Source organism: Pteropus medius, unplaced genomic scaffold (assembly GCF_902729225.1).
Source record: "Pteropus medius unplaced genomic scaffold, Ma_sr-lr_union100, whole genome shotgun sequence".
In the NCBI taxonomy this organism is placed as follows: Eukaryota; Metazoa; Chordata; class Mammalia; order Chiroptera; family Pteropodidae; genus Pteropus; species Pteropus medius.
In genome coordinates, this window is record NW_024342471.1 from 4780141 (window position 1) to 4795742 (window position 15602).

Consider the following 15602-nt stretch of genomic DNA (forward strand, 5'->3'; position numbering starts at 1 on the left):
ACTGTATGGTTCTTATTATAAGAGGTACCAGATGAGTCATACTTAGAGACTCTCCCCTAGATGTTCCAGAAGGAATGTGGACCTGCCAACCCATTGTAGACTTCTGACCTCCAGAACTGTAAAATAATAAATTTGTCTTGTGTTAAGCCATTAAAATGTGGTTACGGTGGCAATAGGAATTTAATCTAGGAAGACAGGAATATTTAAAAGGACAGATAATTAAAGGGAGAGCAATGATTTAAAGTGCATAACTTCCGGAGTGGGAGAAGGCAAAAAATAAGAAAGAAGTGCTGTTTGGCAATTGAGTGATGAAGAGAAACAGAAAAAGGGGAAGGAAGAAAATTTAGGGTCCTGAAAAGGAGAAGAGAACCAAAAATTTTAAGGAGTCAGAACCTTTCTCACAATATCAAACCCAACCAACAAACCAAAATGGATTATCCTGTAATGACAGAGAGAGATTTATTAAGATAGAAATATAAAGGACTCCAATACCATAAACATGAACAAAAAGATGTGCATTCTTATTCAGGCCTATTGGACCAGGACCGCAGTGGCTGGATCCCTCAGACACCGAGGTAGACTGTAGCATCCTGGTGCAGAGGGTCACATTGACATCTTGCACTTTGCTCCAGCCAGCCAATCTAGACAATCCCCCAAAACATTTTCTGCCTTAGTACTTTGCAAGTGTGCTGGTCAGTCATACTGAGAGAACTCAGAAGTAATAGCCTGATCAGAAGAGACAGAGACTCTAAAGCAAAACCAGGCTGATCCAGACAAAATGACTTGGACTCATTTCTTCTGCTCTTCTGTTCAGTACAACTCTAACTCCTAGAAATTATACCAGGTTCAAGCATAGGAAGATGGTGGAAAGGGAAGATGAAGGCAGACTGGCTAGGGACCTGATATCTAGAGGAAAATCACAGTGTCCAGGCATTGTAGGTTTCACTCTCCTAACTCCCCAGGCACACAATGTGGCCATGTGTGGCATTAGCAAAAAGAAAAAGCCTAAAATCAGTCATCTAGGTTCTCATCTCAGAAATGAGAAAAGGAGGACCAAACTCAACCCAAAACAAGCAGAAGAAAAGAAATAATAAAGAGGGGGGAAATCAGTGACATTGAAAATAGAGAAATAATAAAGAAAATCACTGAAACAAAAAGAAGGTTCTTAGAAAATATCAATAAAATAAAAAATTTCTATCAAGATGGAGGAATAAAAAGGAACAATGGCACATTTTCAGTATCAGGAAAGAAACAGGGACATCACTGCAGACCCTGCAGACATCAAAGGGATAATAAGGGACTATTATGAATAATTCTACATGCAGACATTTTTAGTAAGTGCTGGTCCATTTTCCTAAATTAGGGAACAAAGGAGAACTGTACTGTGATCACTTGCAGTCACTTGGGTGCTTTGTTCAGACTCAAACTCTATGTTCTCGAGGCTCACCTTCCAGAATTTGAGAGTAGTAGGTGCAGGCATCTGCTGATGCAGTTGGAAAAGTCTAGCATGGAATAGAGACTAGGAAGCGATTAGAAATAGCAAGGAGGTGGGTGGGGAGCTGACACGTAAAGCAAACACAGTAACAGGTGAAGAAATCCAGAAGCAGGACGCTATGAACAGATCATTTCCCTCTTCCCTTCTTTATTTCTTCAGTGTATGTATATTGATTGTCAAAAGATCTGCAAAGATAAGTGTTTGTACCAAATTCTTATTAGTGGTGACTCTGGGAGTGTGAGATTTCTGGAAGCAGAATTCATTTCAAAAATCCTTCTATCTATAGATTTCTAGATTATTCTGTAAGTATAAATTCATACTTAAAATGTTAAAAAAAAAAAAGGATAAAATTTAAATAGAGCTGGGTCAGTTAGAGTGGAGGCCTCACCGTGGATTTTAACTGTCCCCTGAGAGGTCTTCAGGGTAAGGTTCTTGGCGACCACTAGCTGCCCATCGTGCTCCACCTGGCAGGTAAGCACCACATCTTCCCTGTAGGCAGATGAAAACACCAAGAGCCGGCTCGTCCAGTTAAAGGTTCCATCCTTGTTCACTGTGAGAGTCGAAGCAATTTCTCTACGAGACACGTTCCCATTCTCCAACCAGGTCAGCTGTAGGCGCTGGGGGTAGAATTTCTTCACCTGGCAGGTGATGTTCACCTGGTTCTCTGACAAGGGGTGTTGGGTAACATCCACGGTGGGCAGAACTGAAACAGCACAGGGTAGAAGCTCTGACCTCACAGAAAAGACAGATCACAGGGGTGGAGGCTCCATAACTTTGCTCCCCCCACCACAGCAAGGGGTCACCCAAGACACTGCTAGGCATGCAGCAGGCCCTCAAATGCTGAGGGTGCTCTTTGCATGGGAATAAAATCACTAAACACAGTGACATACACACAGTAGGTGTTCAATAGTGGTAACTCCTATTAGGGAAATATGGGTGAAATGAAAAAGCACAGCCCCTGGCACGCAATTGGAACAACACCATAGCAAAATTAATGAAATCGCCAAGGACATAGGGGCTTAGCTGTTAGTAGCTGTTCAGTAATTGGAGTCGCTGTTGGTAAAGTAAATGGAAGTACTGAGTACAGTGCTTGACATGTGGTAGTTAGCTGTCACCAGCAGCTGCCATTAAAGACTAGTCAGTGACCAGGACATCCAGGTACCTAGTAATGGGAAGAACTGTTGGGAATTAGAGTCCAGGAAAATCAAACTCTGGAGCAAAAAGCAGGAGGAAGAGCAGGCTTGGAGGGTAGGGGCCAAGTGTGGATCGGGGCTGGCTGTGAGGGGCATCTACCTCGGATGGTCTCAGACAGATTGGCGGTCCCACGAAGAGGAGGGCCCCCCTGCAGGGTGACATGGTCCACCTGGCAGATGACCTGGGAGCGAACATCTCCCGGCACCAGCAACAGGTTGGCCGTGCTGGAGAGGCTGTAGGAAGCGCTGTCTCTCTCTGGGTCCACGGTGGTCTGGGAGGCTGGGAGCTCATTCCCATCTTTGAACCATTTCAGGATGATGTTTCTGGGGGAGAAGCCGTGGGACTCGCAGGTGAAGCTCACTGTCTGCCCAGGCTGTGCCCTCATTGTGGGGCCCGATACCACGGGGGGAGAGGGTTTGGCTACAAAAGGAGCATAATAAGCAATAAACATGTTTGTGATGATCACCACTAAGGATAAGCATGCAGCACTGTTAAGGACCTTCTCATGTATTATTTTTTAATCCCTCTAATAATGTGTGGAGCCTGGTATCATCATCCTATCTTATAGAGGAGGACACACAGGTCACCAGAGGTGAACTCTAAGTGAGGGGCAGGGCAGACAGAGAATTTTAGTCCTAAGTTCAAAGTCTAGTCTACTTTCTTTATAGGCGATTCCCACATAACTGGCCATAGGAACAAAATTATTGATTAGTCTCACTCTTCCTATTAACACTTCCTCACTGGTCTCCAATGCCTCACAGACCCCTGAACAGTAGCGTGATTATCACCACTTCACACATGGAACAACTAAGGACCGGAGGGAAACTGAGACTTGCCAAGACCACACAGTGTTGAGATGACAGCAACTCCACTCACTGAGGGTCTGTTCTCTCACCAGGCTCACTGTATCCTCAAACCATTCTAAAGATTGATGTGCTCACCCGATGTCTGCAGGTGAGGAAACCGAGGGCTAGCATGGGGAACGTTCATGTCCATGAACAGGGCAAGTGCCCCACGTTCATGGGCCCAGCACTGACCACCGCCCTACCCTTTTCCCTATGAGATTCCTGCTTTCAAGGAATGATAGGGAGATTCACTTTCGAGCGCCCAGGTTTGGGGACCCGGGAGCAATAATCAGAAGTTGTGGGCTCCTGTCAGCTGAGTCTAGAATATGAACGCTTGCTCATGAGGGGCCTCTGGCAGCCTCTGGGAAATGCTCCCTCTTCTCATCCTCAGTCTGTGGCGTCAGGAACTAGCATGCATGGTGTTGCGGGGGTTGCAGTGGCTCCTCTCTGCTCTGTTCGAGCCACTGTCCCCAGGGTGCTCCTGCAGACTACTCAGTGAAGGAAAATCATCATAACAGCGGGGGCAGGGGAAAGCTACTGGATGTTTAAAGATTTTTTAATTAAAGTGTATTTGGCATCCCATATTCTCTTAGTTTAGGGTACAACACAGTGATTAGACATTTATATACTGTACAATATGATCACTACAGTAAGTCTCGTAACCATCTGTCATGGTGTAAGTTATTACGATATTACCGACCACATTCCCTGTGCTGTATACTACATCCCCGCGGCTTCTTTATTTATAACGAGAGGTTTGTACCTGTTATTCTCCTTCACCTTTTTCACTCATTACTGAACACCTCTCCTCTCTGGCAACCATCAGTTTGATCTGTTTCTGAGTCTGGTTTTTTTGGTTGGTTTGTTTTATTTCCTTGTTTGTTTTGTTTTTTTAGATTCCACATATAATTGAAACCTTATGTTATTTGACTTTCTCTGTCGAACTCATTTCACTTAGCATAATACACTCTAGGTTCATCTGTTTTTGTAAACGGCAAGAGTAAATGCTTATGGTTGAGTCTTGGCTCCCATACAGGTTGGCTGGTAAGGTCCCCTATATGAACCTTAGTGTCCTCATCTGTAAAAATGAGCAACAGCTGCCCTCACAGCAATGGTTATAAGAGTAAATTCCATGAGAAAGATGCAGCATCTCTCATGCTGCTACTCCCTGTCCCTGCCACCCCCTGCTTTCTCATCCAGGGAATCATCTGGACAGGTGCTTTGGGGAAGAAGATGAGCACTTGATCAGGAGACAGCCGATCTGAGTGGTGATGGAGTCACTTACTAGCCGTGATTGCCTAGGAAAAGAATGCTGCATTGAGAACTTTGGTAATATCAGCAAACTTAATATCTAGACACCTTCCCGGGCTATGTCCAGGGGTTATGAGGAAACGCGATTGCTACCATATGTAGGAGAGAAATTTGGCAATATCCACACAAATTACACTGCGCATAGCCTCTGACCTAGCAATGTCACTTTCAGTGGCATCTCCCTCGTGAGTAGAGTGACACATGGACAAGTTTATCTTCTGCATCACTGTTTTAATAGCCTGAGGTTAGGAACAACATATTCATCAACAGAAAGCTGTCAATGAGCGATGCAGTGTCCATCCACTGGAGTGTATGCAGCTGTTGAACAATGAGCAGCTCTAGGTGCCGATATGGATGCTTGATTTGGGTGATACGGCTGAAGGTTGGAACAGGTTCCCAATCATCTAGATCCTCAAAGTCTAATGTGAGGGGTATCTGAACCTAAAGGAAACCAATAAAAGGATAAGACTGGCTTACTGTTAAATGGTTCTATGTAACGGGCTTTTATTCTGCACGTACTATGTGCCAGGCTTTTCCACAGGGAGAGAGTCCAAAGCCCAGGCAAGAAAAAACGAGCCTAGAATCAGATTGATTTCTGGAACGATCCCCTTACTTTCCAGCCATGTGACTGTGGGCAAAGCCCTGTCATCTTTCGGCTTCAGGCTCCATCTGTACATGTAGATTCAGACTGGATGATCTAAAATTTTTCGTGTGCTAACATTCCAGGACTCAGGATCTTGGGCCTCTGGCAGAAAACCCTAAAGAAGCATTGTTGCTGCCTCAATGGGCCAACATAGGGAACCTCTTCCCTCAGTGAGGAACAGTCTGAGACAACCCAGCCATTCTTAGATACTTCAGTGACTGTGTGAGTTGGTCCCTAAACCAGAGGAGGTTTTCCCAGACAGAACCCCAGAGAACATGCAACCTCTGGGCACCTCCTCCCACCAGGGCTGTCAGAGTAAACAGTGAGTCTGTGCCTCTTAGGAATTTCTTTTCAGTTTGATGTTTCTGAAGTTGAAATAGAGAAACACTTTTCCCCTTTCCTGCCCTGAATGTGTTTCTTCTTACTAGACAGAACAGAACAAAGCTTCATGGGAGAAGAATCTTTGGCAGCTTTGTTCACTGCTGCTGCCACAGTACCCAGAGCAGAACCTGGCCCACAGTGGGTGCTCAGCAAGTATCAGTAAGAGAAGCTCGGCCACATTGATGGGAGCACTCCTTGGAGACATGAGTGAGGTCTATCTTTGTGACAGGCAAGTAACTCAGACTCTCAGCTCCCTCATCCCTAGAACCAAAAGGCTGAACAGGACTACAAAAGGGAAGGGCTGGGGAGCCAGACAGACGGGAGCTCCTAACTTTTCCCACCATTTACCAGCTTTGGGGCCTGAGCAAACAGCACAACCTCTTCAGGCATCAACACCCCTGATCTGTAGAAGGGATGAAATCAAACTGTGAACCAGATCATGACCGTAAGCACCCACTGTGCCCTTGATTCTTAGTTGCTGCTCAGAGAATGAATGGTGTTCTTATTGACTTGTCACACACCAGGGACGAAGGACTCACCCTATACTCACCACTCACAACAAGCTGAGTGCCAGGACCAGACCTAAGCGGCACAGCGTCAGTGTCTCCTTTCCGGAACTTCACACAGTAGTAGGTCCCAGTGTCTGCTGGGGTGATGTTACTGATGTGGATGGAATAGTCCATGGTGTTTCTCTTTGTGGTATCTGCAGCAGTTGTTATTCGGGGAAAGTGACCTCCTCTGAAACTGTAGATTAACTCCCGGTCTGGCGCTGTCCCCCTGAACCACTGGATGGGCCCCACGGGGTTCAGGGAGGTCAGGGTGCAGTTCAGAGTGGCCGTCTCTCCAGCTGCGACTGACACCGACTTGTCAGGCTGAATCACCTGCAGCTCCTTCTCAGCAGCCTCTCCTGGAGGGTAACACACAGAAGTTAGTTTTCCATCCATTGTTGATCCTCTAAGTTTCTTCAGGTATCTATCAACAACAGCCCATTGACTGAGCTGAACCATGAACAGGTCTTGAGCTCAACACACTGCATGTGTCATCATGAATAATCCTCACAATCAGTCTGTAAGTGAGACCTTGTTACAGATGAGAAAACTGAGGGGCAGAGAGGTTAAATGATTTGGTAGAACGTGGTTGTGAGGGCTGAGCCCTCTCTGGAAGTGTCACTTTCCCTCAAATATATCTGTCTGTTCACTTTCTGGCTTCATGTAAAGTTGCACTTCTGAAACTTGCACTTGGTGGAACCATGAGGTTTCTTTAGGTAACTGGGTTGTGAGAAGATCTGATGAATATATTTTCTAGGATATGCATTTCTGCAAGAAACTCTATGGCCAACTTTCCTTTTCCACAGAGATCCACATGTCATGATGGGGTCTGCTCCAAGAGGCTGGTATGACCGTTTTGTAAAGAGCTCACAATACACAATAAATATGTAGTGTCAACAAGAAGTTAAATATTGCTTCAAGTTTCTGGGATTGTCAAATCATGTTATATTGTTTCTTGATGCTGCTTTAAGAAAGTGCCAAAATCTGAATGGCTTAAGACAGCAGAAAATTATCTTATATATTGTCTGGAGGTCAGAAGTCCAAATTTGTGTTATTCGGATAAATTCAAAGTATCAGCCCAGCTTTTGGAGACTCTCTTCCTTGCCTTTCCAAATTCTAGAGGCTGCCCACCTATCTTTTCTCATGGTTTCCATCTTCTTCTCTCTCCAAACTCTTGCTTTTGTTGTCACTTGCCCTTCTCTAAATTTGACTTTTCTAATAATGACTCTCGTGATTGTACTGTGTCCACCTGATAATCTAAGATAACCTTTCAATATCAAGAGCCTTAACAAAATCATTTCTCCTAAATCTTATTTTCATATAAAGTTATATATTCACAAGTTCTGGGTCTTAAGACATGGACCTCTTTAAGAGGAGGGGACATTGTTCTGTCTACAATACAAGTCTCTTCTGACTGTTACGGAAACCAGTGGCCATAAATAAAAACACCTATGTATGTGGCATTGTCACACAATGTGAATGACAAGGCAACTTATTAGAATCTGAAAAAAAACTATTCAAGTATTGCACTGCTGAAATGGTTTGCAAAATAAAACTGGAAAGCAGTCACAGAAGGAAAATTAATTATTAACCAAAAAAAGAAATCAAACCACACTCTCAAAAAATCAAGAGGTCAAAAAAAAAATCACAGGAAAAATTAGAGAATACTTTGAGGCAAATGAGAATGAAAACACAACATACAAAAACTAATCATGCAGCAAAAGCAGTGCTCGAGGCAAATCTATAGTTGCAGATACATACATTTAAAAAGAGAAAAAGTCATAATCGATAACTTTACTATCTACTTTATGAAATTAGAAATAGAAGAGTAAAAGAAACTTAAAACCTAAGGTATCTGAAGGAAGAAAATAATAAAGATTGTTGCAGAGACAAAATATAAAAAGAAAAACAAAAAAGAAATCAACAAAAGATCGATACAATTGAAAAACCTTTAGCTAGATTGACTAAAGATCAATACAATTGAAAAACCTTTAGCTAGATTGACTAAGAAAAAAAGTGAGAGAATCCAAATAAGTTAAATCAGAAAGAAGGGCAATCTTAACAATTTTACAGAAATAAAAAGGTTTAGAAAAGGTAGTATGAATAATTGTACACTAATAAATTGGATAACCTACATAAAAGAAACAAATTTCTAGAAGTATTTAACTGAATCATAAAGAAATAGAAAATCTGAATAGACCTATAAATAACAAGGAGATTAAATCAATAATCAAAAACCTCCCAACAGAGAAAAGCCCAAGACCACGTGGCTATACGGGTGTAGTCTACCAAAAATTTAAAGAAGAGCTAGCACTAATTCTCTTCAATTTTTTTTTTAAATTCAAGACAAAAGAAGACTTCTTAACTTATTCAGAGTCATTCTGAGACTCATTCTCACATCAGCATTATCCTGATGACAATGTCAGAATGAAGAACTAGAAGAAAACTACAAACCAAAATCTGTTATAAATACGGTTTCGGTAAACCTCAAAAAACAGTAACAAACTGAATTCAACAACTTATTGAAACAAATATACTCCACGACCACCTGGGCTGTATTCCTGGAACGCAAGGATGATTCAACATATGAAAATCAAACAATATAATGTACTGCATTAATAGAATGAAGGGGAAAAAACAACATGATAATCTCATTTGATGCAGAAAAAGCATCTGACAGTGAAACTCAGCATTTTTCATGACAAAAAATGATCAAGAAAATAGGAATAGATGGAAACAAACACAAAATGATAAAATCATATGTGTAAAACCCGTCCCTACTATCATACTTGATGATGAAAGTCTAAAGGCTTTTCCCCTGAGATCACGAACAAGACAGGGATGTCCACTTTTGCCCCTAATACTCAACTTTCAGTAATGCAATTCCTAGACAAAGCATTTAGACAGGAAAAGTAAATAAAAGACATTTAATTTGAAAGAAATCAATAAAACTAAGTCTGTGCACCCATGATGATTTTATATGTAGCAAATCACAAGATGCCACATACAAGCATGCACGCAAACACATACAACTGTTAGAACTAAGAAATAATTTCCACAATCTTGTGGCTTACAAATTAACACACAGAACTCAGCTATATTTCTATACACTGGTACCAAACAATCCGAAAGGAAAATGAAGCGAACAGTTTTCTTTAAAATAACATCAGATAATGTAAAATACTTAGGAGTTAATTTAGCCATTGAGATGAAAGACTTGTGCACTGAAATGTATGAAACGTTGTTGAAAGAAATTTAAACAGACGTAAATGGAAAAACATCTCCCGATCATGGACTGAAGGAGTTAATATTGTAAAGATGTCAATTGTACCTTAAGCAATTGACACATGAAATAAAATCCAAATCAAAATCCCAATTGTATTTTTATAGAAACGGGAAAGCCTATTTTAAAGTTCATGTGAAATCTCAAGGGGACCCAAATAATGAAATGATCTTGAAAAAAATATAGTTGGGAGATTCACACTCTCTGATCTAAAAATGTACTAAAAAGCTACAGTAATCAGAGTGTGATACTGCATTAAAACAGATATACAGACCAATGCACTAGAATAGAGGGCCTGGAAATAAACCTTCACATATATGGTCAAATGATTTTCAACAAGGGAGCTAAGAACATTCCATGGGCGAAACCAGTCCTTTTTTTTTTTTTAATTTTTATTTTATTAGTTTCAAGTATACAGTACATTGATTAGACATTTATATAGTTTATAAAATGATCCCCATAATTGCTCCTTCTCTCCTATCGTATGCAACCTAGCCAATCTATTAATGCTAACTGCATTCCCTATTCCTTGCTCTCCATCCCTCTGACCAACTATCAACTACTAATTTTACGTCATTAACTCTTCACCCTATCCTCCTAGCCCCCAGCTCTCTGTCTATCACCAAATTGTTGCCTATATTTGTGAGTCTGTTTTTGATTAGTTTGTTCTTTTTGTTCATTAGATTCCACATATAACTGAAATCACATGGTATTTATCAGAAAAGACAGTCTTTTAATGCAAGATGTGAGGTAGGCACATGAAAAAGAAAAAGGTTTTGCACCCTAACCTTACATCACATACAAAAATAAATTCATTATGGATCAAAGACCTAAATACTAGTGCTAAAACTGTAAAATTCTTAGAAAGAACTATAGGCGTAATTTTTCATGACTTTGGATTTAACAATGATTTCTTGGATATGACACCAAAAACACAGGTGACGAAGGGAAAAAATATATATCTAAATTAAGCTTTATAAAAATTAAAACTTTTGTACATCAAAGGACACTATCAAGAGAGTGATCAGACAAGTCACAAAATGGGAGAAAAAATTTGCAAAGCATATACTCATGAGGGATAAATATCCAGAATATGTAAAGAACTCCTAAAATTCAGCAAAAATAACTAATCACTCAACTAAAGATGGACAAAGGACTTGAATAGACTTTTCTCCACAGAAGATATACAACTGGTCAGTAAGCATATGAAAAGATGCTCAATCTAACTAGTAATTAGGGAAACCACAATGAGATACCTCTTCACATCCCTTAGGATGACTATTATCAAAAACAAAAAAAAAGTAAAAAGAGAAAATAAATGTTGGCAAAGATGTGAAGAAATTGAAACCCTTGCGTATTCCTGCTAGAAATGTAAATACAGTGCAGCCACTGTTGAAAACAATGGTGGTTTCTTAAATACTTAATCATACCATATATCCAACAATTTGACTCTGAGGTATATACCTTTCCCAAATTCAGACAAGGATTCAACTCGTACATCAATGTTCATAGCAGCAGTTCACAATACCCAGAGGTAGTAGAAACAATTCAAATATCCATCGGCGCATGAATAAATACAGAAAATATGGTATGTATATACACATAATAAGATATTACTCAGCCGGAGAAAGCAATGACATTCTGATAGGTCCTATAACATGGAATGGCCTTGAAAATAATATGCTAAGTGAAAAATGACAAATAGAAATGGACAAATATGTTCACCTATCTGAAGATCCTAGAAAAGTCAAATTCATAGATACTAAAAGTAGAATAGAAGTTACCAGGTGCTGGGGTGGAAGGAAGAACGGGGATTTACTTTTAATGGGTATAGAATTTCTGCCGAGGATGTTGAAAAGTTCTGGCAGTGTTTAGTGCTTATGGTTACACAACCTTGTGAGTGGACTTGACTCCACTGACTGTATCCCTAAAAGTGGTTAAAATTGTAAATTATACATTTTGTATGTTTTACCACAAAAATATGTGTTTTAAAACATGAATATGGTGCCAAGTAGAGGTTTAAATTGGACTAAATGACTAAAGATAAAAAGATTAACCTTATGCTGGTAGATTTGAGAGCCTGCACTGGTATGGGAAGATAGAATCATGAGAAACAAGCAAGGAAACATCAGACAAGGAACTTGGGTTTTTAAAAGAATTGTGGTTGTTCACCATGTTTGGACAATGAGTTATGAGTTGAAAGGACATGAGTTTACCATTGAGCCAACTGTTTAACTGCAGGGGCAAAATTTTATTTAGCAGCACTTGTAACTAGACATGCCTCCTAAGGAGGCCACACACTGTCACAGGGCAGGTCCTTTGGTGCCAAGAACATCCATGGTTTGGGTTTTAAGTCTGCATATGATTAGAGATGAGGAACTGAGAAGACAAAAATGGGAAGCAGTAGGAATGAACCTCGAAGGGATACTGGAGGGAAAAAATAAGGGAAGAGAGAAGAGGAATCAGAAGGTTGAGAGGAACAGGAAATGGCAACAACTCTGCTATCTGTGTATCTGTAATTCTCATTTACATCTCTGGTCGAAGGCTTTCCCCTAAACTGTGGATTTGCTTGTTCAACTGTCCACTCACATTTTTCTTGGTTGGAAATCAATATTTCGCTGTTAACATGTATAAAACTTAAGTCCTAATTTTCCCATGGCCCTCTATTTCACAGCTGTGGTACCTTTAATCTTTCAGGTACTCGGGTCCCAAAGACCTTGCTTCTTGCTCTCCCAAATCCTATGCATCAGGAAATTCAGTGGCTTCACTTTCTCATGACTCAAGTCTCCATCTTTCCCCTCTCTACTAGATTTTGTCCTGATGCAAGGCACTTTTTTGCTTGCATAAATGCAATGACCTCTTAAATGCTCTGGCTTCTCTCTCTTTGTCCTGCGAGTCTATTATCAACCAAATGCTAGAATAATTTAAAACTCATGTCTGTCCATGGCGCTTCTTTCTTCAAAATCTTGCAATGGCAACCTTTCCACTCAGAGCAAATGCTTAAATCCCTGAACACAAGAGGACGATTCCAGTCTCAGGGCCCTTGCACCTGCTGTTTGCTCTCAGGAAGGCTCTTCCCCCATCTCACCACATGGCTCTCTCCCAACCCTCTTTTTGTCTTCGCTCAAACTTCCCATTCTCAATGATGCCCATCCAGACTACCCTGTCTAAAAGACATTGTACCTTACAAATTCCCCCAATTCTCTTATCCAGCAATACTTTAATTTTTTTCTTACACTTATCACTTTTTAAACATACCATATGATGTCTATTGTTTACTCTCATTTCCCCCACTAGATAATAAGCTTCATGAGGGCAGCTACTTTGTCTCTTTTATTCACCAGTACACCCCAAGGTAATGGTACAGTTTCTGGCATGTAGTACATATGCAGGAAGTTTTTGTATGGCGTTTGAATTGCCCAGCACAATAGCTCACTGAGACTCTTTGAAAATTACCACAGAACTGAATTTCTCATGGAGATGACTTGGTGAAAAGCAAAAGGATGTTGTGCATATTAAGGAAGCAGAAGAACCGCAAAAAAAAGCACACAGCCTGATACCCACACTCACCCTTCCCCACACTCCATCCTCCCCCATCTCCATTTGCAGAAGCAGCAGAAACCTCATGGGATACAAGTGGGGCCACAGGCATTTGAGATAAGCAATGGTTAAACCCATGAAGTCTAGAACCGAGTTCAGATCATCGCTCTACCATTTACCATTGAGTGACCTTGAACCTCTCTGTGCTTCCAGTTTGGTTTCCTACATGTAGGGAAGGATGAAAAGAGGATCTATCTTGGATATAATGGTCATATGAGTAAACAGCACTGGGCATTTCCTACAGCATCTGCACATGGTGGGTGTTCAAGAAATTGAAAAGTCATTACTCATTATTTTCCTGAAGCCTTGAATCTTCAACCAATATTAGATGAATATAGATTCAGATACAGACAGATATGGATACAGATACGGATATAGGTATAGATATTTATATAGATATAGATGTCATCGATATAGATATACAAATATGATTACATATATACATGGATGCAATTGCAGATACAGATCATACAGGAAGGAGTCTCTGTGTCTTTTACCCCCTTTTTTTCCTCTTCACCTTTATCCAGTATGGATGAGGAACAGGATATTAATGCACACAATTCTACTCATTTTATGAAGAGAGAACTTTGTCTTAAGTTAGTGGGAGGGTAAGTGGTAATTTTGAGAAGTGGAAAAAAAGAACGTGTTTGAGAGACAGAGATCTAAACATCTGTTCATGTACATTTCATGTGGACTGAAAATGATTTGAAGAAACAATAAAGAAAGACATTTCAAAAATCCTGTGTGTGCCTGTGTGCGCACTTCCTCACACCCACTTAATGCACATACTCACACATAGATACATACATTCACAAATATATATAAAAGTGTGGTCTAACATGCTGGTATAGAGGTTGTTTTTAGGATTAAATGAAAGTATAATACACATTAAATGCTCAGTAAAAACAATGGCACATAGGAACTATTCAACACATCATTAACAAAAGTTCATGAGTACACAGCACAATTTTAACTCTGCTGACTCTGAGTGACTTGACGAATAAAGACTTTCTTTTCTTTGCTTCACTGTAGAGAAGCCAAACAGCATAACATGGTTAAAGAATGAACTCTAGAACTGATCGGTCTAAAAGGAATGTGGCTGAACCACTGCCTTAGGTAAGTGACATTGGACAAGTTAGTCTCTCTGCTTCAGTTTCCCCATCTGCAAATCTGGGATAAGAGTTGTCGCACATCATACAGGGGTATTGTGAGGATTAGATGAGTTAATACACATACGAATGTCACTGTTACGCTTTGAAGCATCATTGTTTTGGTGCCTCTGGTAACCTGGTTCAGGCACTGAATCCACAGAAAATTACTCAGACCCCTGATTTCATGCTTTCAGATAACACCCAGTATTGTTCTTCTGTGGCAGCCCTGGATGGCTCACTCTTGTTTACTATGAGGCCCTAAAAGTCGAGGGACAGGAGAAGGTCCAGGGGCATGGAGAGGGGATTTTATTCCAAGGAGTGCTCACCTGTGAGTCCCAGCAGTAGAATCAGCAGCAGGCAAAGAGGAGGGTGGGTCCAGGGGGCAGAGACAGGCATCCTGGACAACTAAGGAGCCTGCTCTGTTCAAATGTGTGCTGGAAAATCCGGACTCTGCTCTGTGAGGGGAGTGAAGCCCTGCCTCCCATGATTTAAGAGGAAGGGCCTAAGATGGGGTGAAATAGCTGTGAGTCAGTAGCTTGCTTCTAGATGCTAGACATTTCCTGCTTTTAGATTGTGAAATAGAATCAGGCAGTGAAGGTGATTACAAAGTTGAGTTGTTTATCTTATAATTTCAGAGAGACTTAGACAGGCCTACAGGAAGTCATACTCCCTCCTGACCCGTGGCTTCTTCTCTCCAGGGCCCCTCACCCCATCTGAGGTTTTTATGGTGATGCTCCATTTGGGAACCTAGGCCAGGAAGGGTCTGTGATTGTGGGCTCTGTCTTAAACTCCCACACCCAGGACCCTAGGATGTGGCCAGCTTAGGCCTCATCTGCACGAGATCAAGAGATACTCAGATGGAAGAAGGACTAGGGATCAGCAGGGTCTGCTCAGTGTTGAAATGGAACCATGCCTGCTCCTGAAATGACTCCGCTACAAACACTTTTTTGATGGAGCTGGTAAAACTTAGCCTACATGCATAGTGCAGTGTGGATCTCAGAATTTGTTTGTGCCTCCATTCCACAAAAGGAATATTTCCTGACTTCTTTCAGGAGAGGACCTGGCTTATAATTACTTCCAGGCATGTATCTCATAGAAATGAAGACTCATGTCCACACAAAATCCTGTGCATCTTTCTTTGTAATAGCAAA

At 41.0% G+C, this 15602-nt stretch overlaps 1 protein-coding gene across 3 annotated transcripts in view; it reads right to left on the bottom strand.

Annotated features, from left to right (window-relative positions):
- The window catches only part of LOC120603478 (signal-regulatory protein beta-1-like), a 26152-nt gene extending 11210 nt beyond the window's left edge, over nt 1–14942 (bottom strand). For 2 of the 3 annotated variants that reach the window (XM_039863914.1, XM_039863916.1), the window contains exons 1-4: nt 14778–14942; nt 6420–6776; nt 2789–3109; nt 1884–2198 (exon numbers count right to left, since the gene is read on the bottom strand). In XM_039863914.1, coding sequence (XP_039719848.1) covers nt 1884–2198; nt 2789–3109; nt 6420–6776; nt 14778–14847 — 1063 coding nt within the window. In that variant the 5' untranslated portion in view covers nt 14848–14942. The remainder of the gene's footprint in view (nt 1–1883; nt 2199–2788; nt 3110–6419; nt 6777–14777) is intronic. The other variant, XM_039863913.1, reaches the window with a different exon arrangement.
- Between the last annotated feature and the right edge of the window lie 660 nt (nt 14943–15602).